The sequence below is a fragment of the Anser brachyrhynchus genome (assembly GCF_964034855.1).
Source record: "Anser brachyrhynchus genome assembly, chromosome: 5".
NCBI lineage: Eukaryota > Metazoa > Chordata > Aves > Anseriformes > Anatidae > Anser > Anser brachyrhynchus.
The window spans coordinates 26,395,456-26,410,566 of NC_137699.1; the positions used below are offsets into that span (position 1 = coordinate 26,395,456).

At 33.1% G+C, this 15,111-nt stretch overlaps 1 protein-coding gene across 4 annotated transcripts in view; it reads right to left on the reverse strand.

Annotated features, from left to right (window-relative positions):
- Window positions 1–15,111, reverse strand: part of FMN1 (formin 1) — a 211,646-nt gene that overhangs the window by 57,813 nt on the left and 138,722 nt on the right. For all 4 annotated transcript variants that reach the window (XM_080595284.1, XM_080595283.1, XM_080595282.1 and 1 more), the window contains 6 exons: window positions 14,637–14,698; window positions 13,753–13,841; window positions 8,976–9,105; window positions 7,215–7,361; window positions 3,964–4,023; window positions 1,830–1,950 (listed from right to left, as the gene is read on the reverse strand). In XM_080595284.1, the coding sequence (XP_080451410.1) occupies window positions 1,830–1,950; window positions 3,964–4,023; window positions 7,215–7,361; window positions 8,976–9,105; window positions 13,753–13,841; window positions 14,637–14,698 (609 nt within the window). The remainder of the gene's footprint in view (window positions 1–1,829; window positions 1,951–3,963; window positions 4,024–7,214; window positions 7,362–8,975; window positions 9,106–13,752; window positions 13,842–14,636; window positions 14,699–15,111) is intronic.

A 15,111-nucleotide genomic window follows, 5' to 3' on the forward strand; every position in this document is an offset into this window, starting at 1 on the left:
AATATTGTTCAAATTATTTACATCTGAAGGGCCGCGCCTGTCTGGATAGCTGGGCCCGACGCTTCTCTGGACTTGGTTTCTGCTACTCACATCTGTTTCAGCTTTAGACTTTCACTGGTATTCTGCCAGCAGCCACAACTTTTTAATGGCTACAATAAACTACAGAGACTCATCAAATCTTTGTTGAACGTGTTAAAATTATAACCTCTTCAATTAAAATTTCGATTTAAAAATAAACTACAGCATTATCTGAAGAGAAAAAAAATTGAAAGGGAATGTTTGAAAGAGATACAACATTTTTATATGAGTGATTGCTTCTTTGTTTAAATGTAGGAGAAATTGTTCACAGGAATGCTTGTTAGAATCCTGCTGCATATTTCTGAGTGATAAAATACCAACATCTGAAAACATTTCCACAACCTTTTTTGTTTCAAATCCTTGCTGTCATTAACTTTATATGTTAATTGCTTTGGATGGGTTTCAAATACATCTTTACAAAGAAAAATGGTGAAAACAACCTCAACATAAAAAATTTTCTCTGAATATCTAAGAAAACACGTTGAAAGAGAAATCAGTGATTACAAGAAAGCTGCAGTTTTAATTTTATAAGTTAGTTGAAGTGCTTTTCCTACTTTCTGTCTCTCTCTTTGCAATATAGAACAAATATGATGTGAATGTCACAGCCTCAATGCAGATCCTACAAGACTAAGATGCGTTACAGCAGGACTACATGCTGAAAAAGTACAAGATCAAACACAGATCATGTTTCTGCACAAACTAGCCCAAAAGAGGGCAGGCCAAGGGTTTTACAGGGCCAAGCGATGAGAGGAGATAGAGCACTCACTTCTGCCCGGGTCGAACAAACAATAACTGATACCTTCCTACCACTGTTAACCTTTGAAACTATCCTAAAGATACTAGTGACCTAATTCAGCCATTTCTAACTGTAACAATAAATTATTTCTAACAGTTTTCATTGCTTTACATTGAAAAATCAGCCTGTTCAACTCTGATTCAAAAAATACTCTCACATTTTGATGCAGATGTGTTATCTAAACGTAAATGGAGATTTTTATGAGTTTTTATGCAGATTCTGTCCCAAAATTCTATTTTCTACATGTAATTGCTTCAGTAAAAATAGCAACTTTGCCTTAGCAAAAATGACAGGCTTGAAATATTCAGTCATCATTCACACGATTTATTTTTAAGAGTCATATGAAGCACAAAATAAAAATGAAACTGCTTGTAACACTTAGAGAGCAACTCTTCCTACTTCATATCCACTCAATACCTTGATTGATAGATGAGTTGGGTTTCTGAGCCCCTCTTTGTAATAAACATTTTTAAATGTTTATTTTATGTCCCAGGGTGAAAATATTTTGAACTGGAGCTTTCCATTTCCCTTTGCTGTGCCTTGGCAAGCTGTGTTTTATTTCTACATTAATAGCATTCAACTATTTCTTGAAGCTGTTAAACTGTTGTTACATGAGTACTGAAGAAAGTATTTATGTTATGGAACTAGCAGGTTATCTACAGTCAAACACAGAGTTATGAAGAAGCCAGAGAAAAATTCACACATTTCTTTAGGGGTCTTTCAATTGCAAAAGGGAATTATAGAAAATTATTTTTCAGTACCTTTACTTTCATTTTTATTAAGTCATGAGTTTGAAATATTTTTTTCTATTTTATGGGGGTAGTTTGTGCCACAGTGTAAAAACTTCAAATGAATCAACACTATAAACCTAATTAGCAATAAGCAAACCTCATAAAGGTCACATTTTAAATGGCACTTAGTTGTTAGCTGAACAAATTTGAAAGTTCCCAGTTACCTTCTAGGTCTCTCTTCAGTTTCCTTAAGTCTTTTATTAGGTCTTCAAACTTAACTTGGGAGGCCTGGAAAAAATCCTGTGGTTCTGGTAAAGGAAAAATACTCTTGTCTGTTCCTGCTTCCTAAAAAAACAAACAAACAAACAAATAGGCCACTATGAAAATTAAATGCATTTACAGTGAAATAAATTATTTTTTTGAAATGGCATCTATAAAACACTATTAAAAACACACAAAAATAACGTTTTAAATATTTCTTGCTAAAACAGCATATATGTATCATTTAAGATGAAATCCTGACCAGTCTGAGTGTTGAAACTTCCTTTTAGACGTTGTAATGCAAACTGTGCTCAATTTGAACTATGAAGCAACAATAAGCTCACAACATTTTAGGTCATTTTATATCAACAGAAGTTTAGATAACGGATTAGAAGTTTCCTAAAACCAGGTAACATGAATGCCTATTTTAACGGAGCAAGTGACCTTATGCCAAAAGTTTGTGGTTTCACCCTTTCCCAATCCAATACATATATACACACTTCATATGGATAAATTGAAAACAATATTTATATATTGCCTGGAGTATTTTATACAGAGAAAAATATATAGTTGAAGGTCTCTGCAGTTCACTAAATAAGTTTAATATCTGTATGGAACTCCAAAGCATATATCTTATTTTTAGCACAATAAAAAAACTTTAGAACTAAAAAAAACCCACCAGCTTTAGGAGATTCTAAGCAGGGGAAATTTAACAAGTACAGTGTATAAACGGTATTACAATGACATTACTCTGCCTAACTATGTACTAGTGAGTTTAAAATACTATCTGCGCACAGATTTCAGTCTGAAATAAAGGAGAGCTCATGGGCTGGAGAACTAACTATTTTGTAAACAGTGAACAAATAATTTCATTATTAGAAAGATATGAGCACTCAGGGAAAGAAAACAGTACAATGGATAAAATTTAAATTGTCTCCACTTCCTCTGAAGAGAAGATAAACTGTTTTGTTCTTACAGAATTCCCTGAAGTAAAACTACTGTACAGCAGAAACTTTGCAGGAATAACAAATAAATAAATAAAATTACAGACTAGACAAAATTGCTTTTGTAATGCGATTTTTTTTTTTACAAGACAGGCACTTCGGGTAAAAAAATTTTATTTTCCTGCTTCAGGAAAAAACAAACAAATAAACAAACAAAATCAACAATCCTATTTGTACAGATCTTCATATCTGCTAGTTTTCTGTCTTCTCTATAGATCAGCCTCAGGAGCTGTTCCACAATGTCCTGACATGCAAACCCTCCAGTGTTAGTGAGTGATGTCTTCAGTTACTTTAGTCTTACTCCTTGAAAAAATTTCTATGACAACTAACTCTTCAATTCAACATGCATATGTAAGAATTAAAAAAAAAAAAGAAAAAGAAAAAACAACAACAACGAACCAAAAAAACCTTTAAACACTAAAAATAAAAAATAAAAAGAAATAACATTTATATTCAACCAGAGATAAGGCCATGAAAAATCATTCTGGTCAATGAACTGACCAGAATTCAAATATCAAATGGAGACATCATCTTAATTTCAAAAATAAGAAATTACATACTTAAAATCAATCAATAGTGACATTTTTATTTGAAGAAAACAGTTTAAATTTTCCACTCCAAAACTTTGGACACATCAAAAAGCCCCATAAACACAAGTAACTCAAATCAGCAGCCATGCCTCTTCCCACATTCCTTATCTAACTTTACCTCCATCAATTGAGTCACCTATTCTAAAATATCAACCTGTCATTGTATTCTATCATGAGAGACAAACATTGCTTCTGTCTTGCATTATTATCACATCAAAATAAAATTTGCAATGTTACAGTAACCAGGTTATAAGAAGAAGCGACTGGAGGGATAACCTGTCAGGCCTGCAAGAGTCACAGACAGCTGTCTGCAGTGTTTAGTTCCAGAGTTAATGTAACATTTTCCAAAGCACTATCAAAGAGCCTTCAGCAAACTTCAGACCTATTGAGGTCCACAACTACTGCGGTCAAATGAAAAAAAAAAAAAAAGGCAAATGCAAACCCTTTTACAAATTCTTAAAGAAGTCACTTTTAGAGAGGTGTACAGCAAATAAATCTTTTACCTTATCGCAATGGCGCAGGTAATATATGACAACATAATCCACAAGATTAATACGATTATCCTAGGGAAAAACAGTAATATATCATTAAAAATGGATTATGGATACATACAAACGTTAAATGTTGTATGACTAACACTGTTTTCAAGTAAGTAAAAAATTACTGTATTTCAAAATATATTATTTAGTTTTATTGCTGTGAGAAATAGAATTCACAGTATCATTATTCCTAACATTGCTGACAAAAAAAATGATATAACAATCACAGGTTTGATTATGCTACCACTGGACTTAGACATTCTAAATAGCAGGTACAGAAAACATCCAGTGGGAGAAGCTGCCACTGTACATTTTTTCATAATACAAGGCATTCTTGTATTATATTAGCCATATCATTAACAATATTATTAGAATAATATTATATATATTATATATATTATATAATATATTATTCTTGAATACAATATTAACTAAAAAAATATAGTTAAATGTATTATATATTAAAGTCAGCTGAAATTCTTGATTTGACCAGTCTGAAGTCATGAACAATAAAGATCTGGAAGGGGCAAAGGTAATTTTCATATTTTACACCAAATATAAAACTGGACAGCATGTACCTAACAAGTATATTTCATCTCCTTTTTGTTTAAAAACATGAATTTTAATGCTGTCTTTGTGGAAACATCTTTTCCATTGGTCCTGTATACAACAAATGTATAGAACATTTTATTTTACTGTATGTCATAGGTTCAGCATAGGACATGAACTAAAGGAAAAGGAGAAAACTTTGACTTACACATTACAGGGTACTGTTGAACAACAGAAAAGAATTAGAATATAGGGAATTATATCTGGGATGTCTTACCTGTTTTTTTGTTTTTGTTTTTGTTTTGTTTTGTTTTGTTTTTAATGGGGTTTTATACCCTATATTGACAAGTATTAGTATAAATGTATGTGAATGTCTGACTTCCTGTACACAGCTGCCTCACCTGTATTACAGCCTGCAGCACGTAATATTTTATTAATATCAAACACCAGCAAAATTCTTAACTAAGCAAGTCATTGCTATCATGTAGTCAAAACCACTCTGCTTACATAACCATTTCAGAATTGCTGGCAGGTTGTGTGACAAAAAAGAACTGAATGAATATTTGATTGTTTTTCCAAAGTTAAATATGCCCATTTTGTTTTCTATATATTAAGCTATCAAACCTACGACTTTTGTTTAAATGGTATTTCCATATGAAAAAAACACAGGGATTTTGAAGTGGTGAGCTAGATTTTTATTTTATTTATTTTTTGTATCAAGTAGCTTTCTAGGCTCATCCCTGTGACAACAAATAACCTTTACATGAAATAAAAGACATTCAGCGCTGACACTTTACCTTAGCTCCTGGAATTTAGCTTACCTAGAAGTCATATTGTTTGCTGTCAATTTCCAGAAAGGGAACAACAGGACACAGGACACCTTAGTATTCAAATATGCAAGACCCTCCATTCTTCTTCCTCACAAAAACACTCTCCAGTTATCTCTAAGTTTCCATATCTGCCTATAGCAGCTGGCCCCTTTGATTTTTTTAATGCATTTTGGAGACTAGTTTTTCCTACTTCTTACAGCAATATAAACTAATAATATATTTATTTTGGCTACCAGGAAACTGGAAGTACTGTAATTTTTTAGCTTGTTTTGCTAAAGAACAAGTCTTATGCAATTATACTGTACATCTGTCATTCCTTTTCATAACTCATAATTTTGCAGTGTTGACTAAATCCAGCCAAATTGGAAAGTCCCAGAGAAGATTAAATTCTTACAAGTTAATGGTTAGATAGAAAGAGATAAAATTAGTACTTCAACTGAGAAAAGCCAGGCAGAGCTCAGTTGTTTTACATTTTTCCTCATGGCAGCTAGCTGACCAATGAACACCTGAGTACTGGGAAGCTGGGCCTAGATCTAGTTTAGCTGCAGCCTGTATTGTGTCTTGTCCATGGAGCAGAACTGGAAAAAAGTGGTCTTATGGGACAGCTGAACTATTGCAGTGAAGAGGAAAGTAAGAGTTAGAAGACAAAAGACACAAATCCTTTGGAAAAACTTTCATAAATTCAGTGGCTCACAGAAAAAAAATATTAAATCTTGGTTTTACTGTTTGTTAGTGGTCGCATTCACAAATAAAATAAAAAGCTCCCTAGACATACTGTTTATCTGACATTGCTTGTCTCCCAAACTGAGAACATTCCTATTTACATACACCATAACTGGGAAAAAAAAAACAAACAAACAAAAAAAAAAACAAAAAAAAAAACCAACTGTATTTTCCTTACAATTTAGAATAGCACTTCAATTAGGAAAAGAGGAAGCGTGTGAGAGAACAGTTTTTCTCTACCTCCAAATCTTTACCAACATCAGTAGAAAATACCTCCTACCCTTTGCTAGTTCCGATATCCATATGGCGCCTAGGTATGCTTTGGCAGAGGAGGATTTTTGAGTGGTGTTTCCATTGTCTGCATTATCTAGCACCTCATCCTCTACCCTGCTGAAATAAGGATCAAGGTAACCTCATCTCAAAAGGCATGCACAGTGTGTCTGAGCCTTCTTTTGTTCCTAGCATGACTAATCAAAAATGGGCTACTGGTTCTCAATTTTTGACAAAAATAATTTACTGCCATCTATGAGCATTTGCTTGTTTATGCCATTCAGAATTCATGCCCTTTATCTGCTTAACCGCCAATTCAAAAAAAAGACTGACAGTATCTTGCTGGATCTGACACACCGTTTTGAAGAGGATTAAAATCCTGTAATATATATATTTAAATCCTTTATGTCTAATTCTTAAGTGTACATTCTGTGCTGCTTTTTTTTTTTTTTTAACATGATGTTTAAAGCCTTTTTACTCACATACAGCTACAGTTAAAAGAAGAAAAAAGTATGGGGATATTTGCTGGAGAAGACTTCAGTGGTCTGTGATCTCTCATGTCTCTCTACCTACTGTAATTTAGTAAAACTAGTAAAACAGACACACCGAAGTTCTCACAAGAGAAAATTATTTTAGTGGTAGTGAATAGGAGAAATAGGAGATTATGAAGACAAGCATGTAAGTAGAAGAAAGAGGTAAAAAGCGTGGAGAAAAAAGAAGAAAATGGTACAAAGTGCCTTGCTCTTTCAAGCTAAGAAATGAGAAAAGATTAAGTTTGGACAAATGATGAAACAGAAAGATATCACTTGAGAAAATAAATCTTTAATTAAATAGAGTACTTACTCTGCTTTTGACATCCTTTAGTTTGGGAAGTATTTCCAAACCAAATCCATCAGCTTGACCTCGAGTCCTATTCCCACCATTCATGTAATTTCCAAAAGCCAGAATCAAACCTAAAATTTCCTTTACACTTGTCATGTTCAGCAAAGCCTGGAAAATGGATACTAGTCTGAAACATACATTGACACAAAAATTCTAATTGCTCGTACAACAAAGTTTTTTAGATTTTATTTTTGCTAAAGGAGGTTTTGTTTCTCATGTGCCTCTACACGGAAAGGAAGCTAAAACTGGTACAGGAATCAAACATTTAAAAGAAGAATTTATTAGACTATAGCTGCCTAAGATACTATCTTTAACTTAATCCACATGAGGTAAATTATATAGCATTATATACTATGTAGATGACAGAAAGATTAATGGAAGAAATTTTACAGCAGGATATTACTAAATATCCTCAGTAGCCTTTAAAAATCTCACAGACAAAGTGTTTTTTCATGAGTTTACATAATGCACAGTCAAATGGAGATGTGTTATTTTTGCTGCCACTGGGTTACACTCAGAAAGTCATTATTCAGTCTGCTTCTCATTGGCCCTGGTGCTCTGAAAATTCACATTTCAGGATCTATACTTAGTGCAGATATACCAGGGTTAAGGACAAAATAATTATGCCTCAAAAGAAAAAAGAAATCTAGCAACAAAGTAGAGAATTAATAAATTATTTTAATTTCTATATAAAGACACTTATGTTATCAATCAAGCTTCTGAGGCCATGAGCCTAATTCTTAACTATGTAGCTTTATATTACACATTGAAAAAATCAATTGTCATATGAGGTCCTCTTAAGTAAACTAAGGGTAATGACTCTTCCCCTATCTCATACAACTTCTTTGTGTCTTCTTTATGTCTCCTTTGGAAAGGGAATACTAAGTAATTATTTTAGTTAGAATATGCAAAGAATATCCAAAGGAATAGAGTGTGGGTAGTTTGTGGCAGCAAAGCTGTTCGAAAGACACCACATAGCAAAAATAAATAAATAAATAAAATAAATAAATTAAATGCTGTCCTGGCCAGGCTGTCATACCTTCAGGACACTATTTCATTTCTCTTTTATTTCTTATTTCATTTTTACTTTTCAAATTTTGTTATAATTTCAAAATCTTCTCTTCAGTTATTCATTGTAAAGAAACCTTAGGTAAAGCTTTGTCGGGTACTAGAAATCTGCTCTATCATGGTAACAAAAATGTATGGATACCATGGGAAATCAATAAGTTAATGTATGTCATAGGCAGCTACTATACAGTTCACTGTATAAGTATGTTTACATTGTATTACCAGTAGTTTCATAGTGGACAAAGCAAATGATCTCTGATTTGACACAGACTAAAAGCAAGTCAAGTTTGCATAGTGGTATACTAACAAAGTAACTTTGCAAGGCCATTGACTAAGTTAGTTTGATATTTAATTTCTATTTTATCGACGTTACCTATTTTTCCACTTAATGTGCGAAGTAATCAAAATCTGATGTTCAAGAAAAAAAAAAAATTCCTAAGCAGAACATACAGCATCACACACAACTCATCTTCCCTCTTACCTCCTCCTCATGTTCTTATATGCAGTTAAAAATATCAATATATTTTTATTTCCCTGAAAAGCCAATAACCATGCTTAAGGTTCATAACTTTTGGTAAAAACAATCAAACAAACAAACCCACATAAGCAATCTAAAACACATTATGTTTTTATTTAGTTCCCATTAGGACTTACCTTGGAAACACGAGTAATGATATCAACTTTCCGGTGAACTGATGTTATCCCTTCAGAGAAAACTGACTGGAAGATAATACACTGAGCTCGTTCTGTGAAGTTGGGAATCTGAGATAACTCATATAAAAATCTGTGGAAAAAAAAAAGATACTAAATGAATCCCTACATTTCACATCCGTGAGGTACATACTGGATCAGAGCTGTAGTGTTATGAAATACATATATAATGCAATCTTTCCTACTTTGATTCAAAATTCTCACAGAATTTATAATTGTTGTATACTTTCTCCTCAGTGTTCTGTGTTCAATGTGTTAAGAAATCCTATTAATACCAAGAAAGATGTAAGACATTAATTCTTGTAACATGAATTCACTGTCTAATAATAAAGAGGAATTATAAGCCAAGATCATAGGTTTAAGGAAAAAAAAAAGCAAAAGCTAGAGAAACGCTATTTAGTGTTTTCACTTGTGTGTTTTTGCTTCAATTTAAAACATGCCCAGCAATACTGAACTCAACATATTCCTACAAAGTTATTTCATAATATAGAATGTCTGCCAAGAAATTTCTTCTGATGCTCAACCTCAATTTTCTTTTACTAATTTGCACCACGCTTCCAATTCTATAGCAGCATGTTTTATGGTAATGCACCTAGCCGCGTATTTAGCTGTAAAATATTTGCAGATTACATCTCTCTTCAGTCACTGTTCAGCAAAGTTACCAACTCTCTAATTGTTCTTTATCTTTTCTCACACTTTCACTCTTCTCATGAAGCTATTCCACCTTTTTTACTTTAACTCTTTGGTAAATAAAAACAAATAGAAGTATATTCAACAACTCCAGTTCGGGTATTACAAAATGAAAGCATCCCAAGACACAAATATTTACTCCCTTTTCTTCAATTTAAAATGTAAGAGTTTGGCTAAATAATATGAGAAACTTTAACGTTTCTTATAATAACAGGGTTTGCATAATTTGCTTTGTGGGTTTTGAGTCAATGATTCCAGTGCTATGCATGCTTTCTTGAAATCTAGAAACAAACTGTCTTTTGCTCCAATATCACTTTAGTAGAATTCCTCCAATCTCCTGTCTACAGATATTCTTAAATCCCCTTTAATATGATGCTTTAAAGATTTTTTTTCCTGATTGAACTCTGGGACATTTTCTGAATCATTATTAGATTGAATTCTTAAATTTATTTTAATTATTTAAACCAATTCATCTGATTTCTTCAAACTATTTCTTTTTTTTTTTTCTCACTATAACGAATACCAGTATCTTTAAATCACCTTTATAAATTTTTCATGCATGCAATGCTTTGCTGAATACACAGCGCATGTCTAAAAAATTGGTAACATCCACCTGTGGCTGGTGTGAAATACAACATTCTAATTGGACCATCATTTTTTTTTCTGACTTTTCCTCTCTTGCCTGATGAGAAAATCTATTGTGAGAGAAGGACTGGGGAGGCCAGGCTTGGCTTTAGGATTTAAGCAATGGGAAAAAAAAGAAATGCCAAGCTGGTATTAATAAAAATACTTCCTATTGGGAATGAATGGTATTGCCAGGAAAAAAAAGAGGATATTTTGTGTGCACTTCGTGTGAGAGAAACAAAAGAAAGAAAAACCCCAACTGCTTCACAAAAGTTCTGACATACATACATATATTTTAAAAGTTTAAATTTAAAAATTCAAATGATACATTTTCTTGCCTTCCCTTGAAAGGGGAACTTTTATCCACATTTCTGGTCATCAGAGTGCAACATAATTGTGCTGAGAATTAAAAGAGCTTTAGCATAAAAAGAAAATGTCTCCAGATTTTGGAATTCAAAGTATTCAACGTAAATATCCTGACCAAACATTTATAACTGAAATATGTCACAAAGAAGAATTGATCTTAGCAGTTACCAAACAGAATGTCATGGCATAAACCTATGGTTTATCAAAGATAAACCACCACATTCAGGTGGATGAAGCTTTTTTCAGAGAAAAGTTCAGTCAGCGTTGCAATTTTAAAATGAGGAAAGTATGATTTTGACTTAAAGTTACAATGAGATGACTGTGACATAACTTTATGATGGGTTTCTCATTGCTACACTTCTCATGGCCTAAAGTAAACACAAAGAATTTGCTGCTCATCTGTGTGAGGTCCATTTTACTCCTCTTCTGCAGAAACTATAAATAAAAAATACATTTACTTGAGAACTCTTTTATCCTACCAGAATCTTGTAACAAAGGACTTGAAACTACTTTCAAAATCAGACACATTACCATGTTGTTAGTATAATACAACATTCTTTCAAAAGATAGTCAAAGAAGGATGATTCTATAACAGCGAACTATTTATTGGGTCACATTTATCCACATTTGAAGACTATAAAATTTAGATTTAAATTTTTTTGTTGTTGTTAAAAAGGTGTATCTAATCCTGCAAGCTTCTAAGGAAGCCAGTAGGATTTAAACTGAAGTCAGTGAAAATTATTTGTATGTAGAAGACAAGCAAATGGCATTGCTTGTACAGAAAGCCTTATTTTATCTGCAATTATCAATAGTCCACTACTTCCTGAATTCAAACTACATACAAAACAGAACATTTCAGTAACGTATTTTGCTACCATTTCCTTCATTAGTATTTCTTTCACAGTAGCGAGGACTTCAAAAAGATATTAAAACTAGAAGGATCTTATTGGAAACTAGCTTAAGCATCTGTATCCTGCTAGCAAAGACACAAGTTGTGGCCAATTACGCATATAAATCTTTATTGTGTTAATGAATATTAATTAGCATCTTAGCAACTATTATCATGAAGAATAATTTGGGGGATATTGTCATGTTGCTGAGATGTATTTACAGTTTGTGCCAACAATAGCATGTGTAACATGCCAGCAAAACAAATCAAAATCACATGTGAAGTTAGTGATACAAGTAAAATTTTCTATTTGCCTGGGAATCCAAAGCATTTTAAAATGACAGAGATTTCTATTAGACTTCAGTGAATTCAAGTCAATAAATGAATGTCTATCACTGGTATTTACAACCATTTATAAAAGGTTTAATTTGCACTTTTGTTCTGATCCTTATTAAAGAAAATACATCAGGTTTATGCCCTCTGGCAAATTATTTTACTCATACCTACAATTTTGCACTTTTCTGTCTTTAACGTTTTATGGAATTATTAAGCATATGCAGTTCCAGCAAATCTCTAGTTCTGCATTCAGGTTAAAGCTTTATCTACTGAGTTTTCAGAAAGGACTTCGTTTTGAAGGAGCAATAGAAATTACTTAATAGGCAACATCTTGAAAAGCTAACTTTCCTAACCTATGCAGTTTAACAGAGTGAAAAGGGGATAAATAAGACTTGCAGTGACAACAAAGATTAATAATTGATAGAGTAGCTTTTGCTTTTAACACTAGTATTTCACTCTGAATGACCAAGCACAACTGCTTTATTTACAGTTCTTTACTTTTAATTATGGAACAATGATAGTCCAACTTTGTGTTTAAGATCTGCCTTTCTCCACCAACCTCTCTCCAATATAATTTACAAGAAGGGACAACCTTTTATAACTCTAGAGCTCTACAGGACTCATGTTTTCCAGAACACAAAATACATTTATATTTATTTCACTCAGACTTGCAGGTTGCCAAAGATTCAAACTCTGGAAAACATCAACTAGTTACATAATGTATTCTTATGCACCATGCCAAGGCAATGAAAAACATGGATACAGGATACATGAACAAGATAGTTTAAGTGTTCTTAAGCCACTCTTATTCAAGAGAGCGTGATAGCCTCATCTTCCAAGATGAACTATCCCTAGTGAACTGTATGTAGCTATCACCATTGAGTAGTTAGCTGCTTTGTGTTAGGAGAAAGAGGAAAAAAAAATCCACTCTTCACCGTCTACAGTCTAATGGGAAAAAAGGTATGGAAATGTAATATTCTGACATCAAACAATAATATGCTATCTCTACTGTTTCAATCCTTTCCCTTGCTACTCTTTCTTATGCTAAAGAGAGCAGAAGAGACAAAAAGAGAAAGAGAGAGAAAAGGATGCAAAATGGGTAGATGCTTCAAGGCAGGAAATCACACTGTGATTAGGAGAGGATGGAAATACAAAGGGAAAAGTGGCAAAACAGCAGAAGACAAATACCACTGGTAAGCCTAATCTGGAATCAAATGCAAACACTAAGATAAAATTCAGTATTACCATGGTGTTCACAGATTTTTATGATTTCCAGATTGGTCTAAAGTTTATCACAACAGCAGAAGCTACACCTACGAACTGTTTCATCCTAACATTTGTCACTGCCCACAATGGTCACAGAAGACAAACTGTGGAATCAGTCTAGTAGGCCTTCAAACAGCATGACTTGAGTGTAAATTGTGCCTTGGACTCCCCAAAACCTTCTGTTTGTTTAGCTCCTCCAAAGTATTAACAAGCAAAATCAGTCTGGCCCTGCTTTATGGGACCAGGCTTTTAATTTAAAAGAGCCTTAAGAGCTCTAAGGGAAGGATAAGCCTTCTACAAATATAAGAATAGAAACATAATTTTTTATTGATTTAAGGCCACATATTTAATCAGTTTTGGTGCTCCAAGTAGACCAAGTATTACCTGTGACGTCTGAAAAAAGTAAGATAAACACAAATTTAACACCATGCCTTGAAATACAGGAAAAAAATTATTATCTAGCAAATATTATGTATAAAGATTCTTTTTAACATATCACCAAAGGACTACACTACATAACTGATAAAATATTAAGAAAAGAACGCTTACTGTTCTGGTTTGTCCAGAAGCTTCAGTTCTTCCTCTTTTGAAGTCTGATAATATTGCTTGATTTTCTCCAGTTCATCTTTTTGTGCTCTCTGAGTGAATTAATATAAAGTAATTAATAACATTTTAAAACAAAATAATAAATTATTGCTCTACCTGTTTGTCTGCAAATAATTATATACTTAGATGGACACATTTAGACTATCCAAAAGAGTGAGCTAGCACTGATCTAGTATGACAATTTCCTTCACTGCTTTGCAGTTCCATTTACTACCATGTTCATAAAGCAAGGCATCCTTGTAGGGCATGGCACTGCAAATATTGCTATAGGATGCTTCAAAGCATTTGGATCATAGATATAGCTCTGATATTTCTACAGCCAACTGTAAACATATTTTTGTATGAAACTTCAGCATCACAGTCTAAATTAAAGAATGCTGTCTACAAAGCAACTTAGGTAAGGATGGCAATGCACTAGCCTGAGTTCACTGCTTTATCCACTTACATCTTGGATGAGAAAAAAATCAGCATGTTAGCACACAAAATCCCCTTAATAAGGCCAGTATTTTTCAGGCAGTTCAGAAGAGAACATTGCTAGATGTTTCTTCTTTTGTTAATGTCACATCATTTACTGTTACATCATTTTAGCCTGATTCCAAAGGCACGCCAATGTTTTAAATTTCTGACTTTTAAGCCAGTCAGAGAAATACGCATCTCAATGATATCTTTTGACGTCACCTATTGGATTATTGTTAAATTCCTTAAAGAATTGTTTTACATAATGTCTCTAGTTTTAAACGACAAGATAAAATAAAATTTTACTTATTGCACATCTGAAATTCTGAATGCTATGGTGATTAAGCACAGATGTATCCCAACTTACTTACATTCTCATAAAGTGCTTCCAGTGTTTCCAGGTCTACTACAGAGTCATCAACACACAGAATAGCTGTACAGGATACAGTCACAAATTAGTTGTTAGAAAACAAACTGTGAGTTCAATTCTGTTTCTTGGGAAACATACAGAAGAGATCTGCCCTAGTTAAGAAATGTATTTACATCCAATTAATAATTTCTATTTTCAACATCTTATTTTTCTGATTTTAAATGGCAGCAATCATGCAAGAACTTATTATAAACTCTATCTCAGGAGAACAGAGTTCTACTCTCCAGTATATTCAGCAGTCAAGGATATGACCTGCCAGGTGGTCAGCTTCCTGTGCAGCTGCCAGCCTGGAGAACATGAGAACACTGTATACCAGACAACGAATAGCACAGATTTCACAGTAGCTTAGAAGGCTGAATAGGAAGAAATTTAGAGTTAGGGCATTTAAAGTATCACTGTGTGCATGGGAGTTCAGG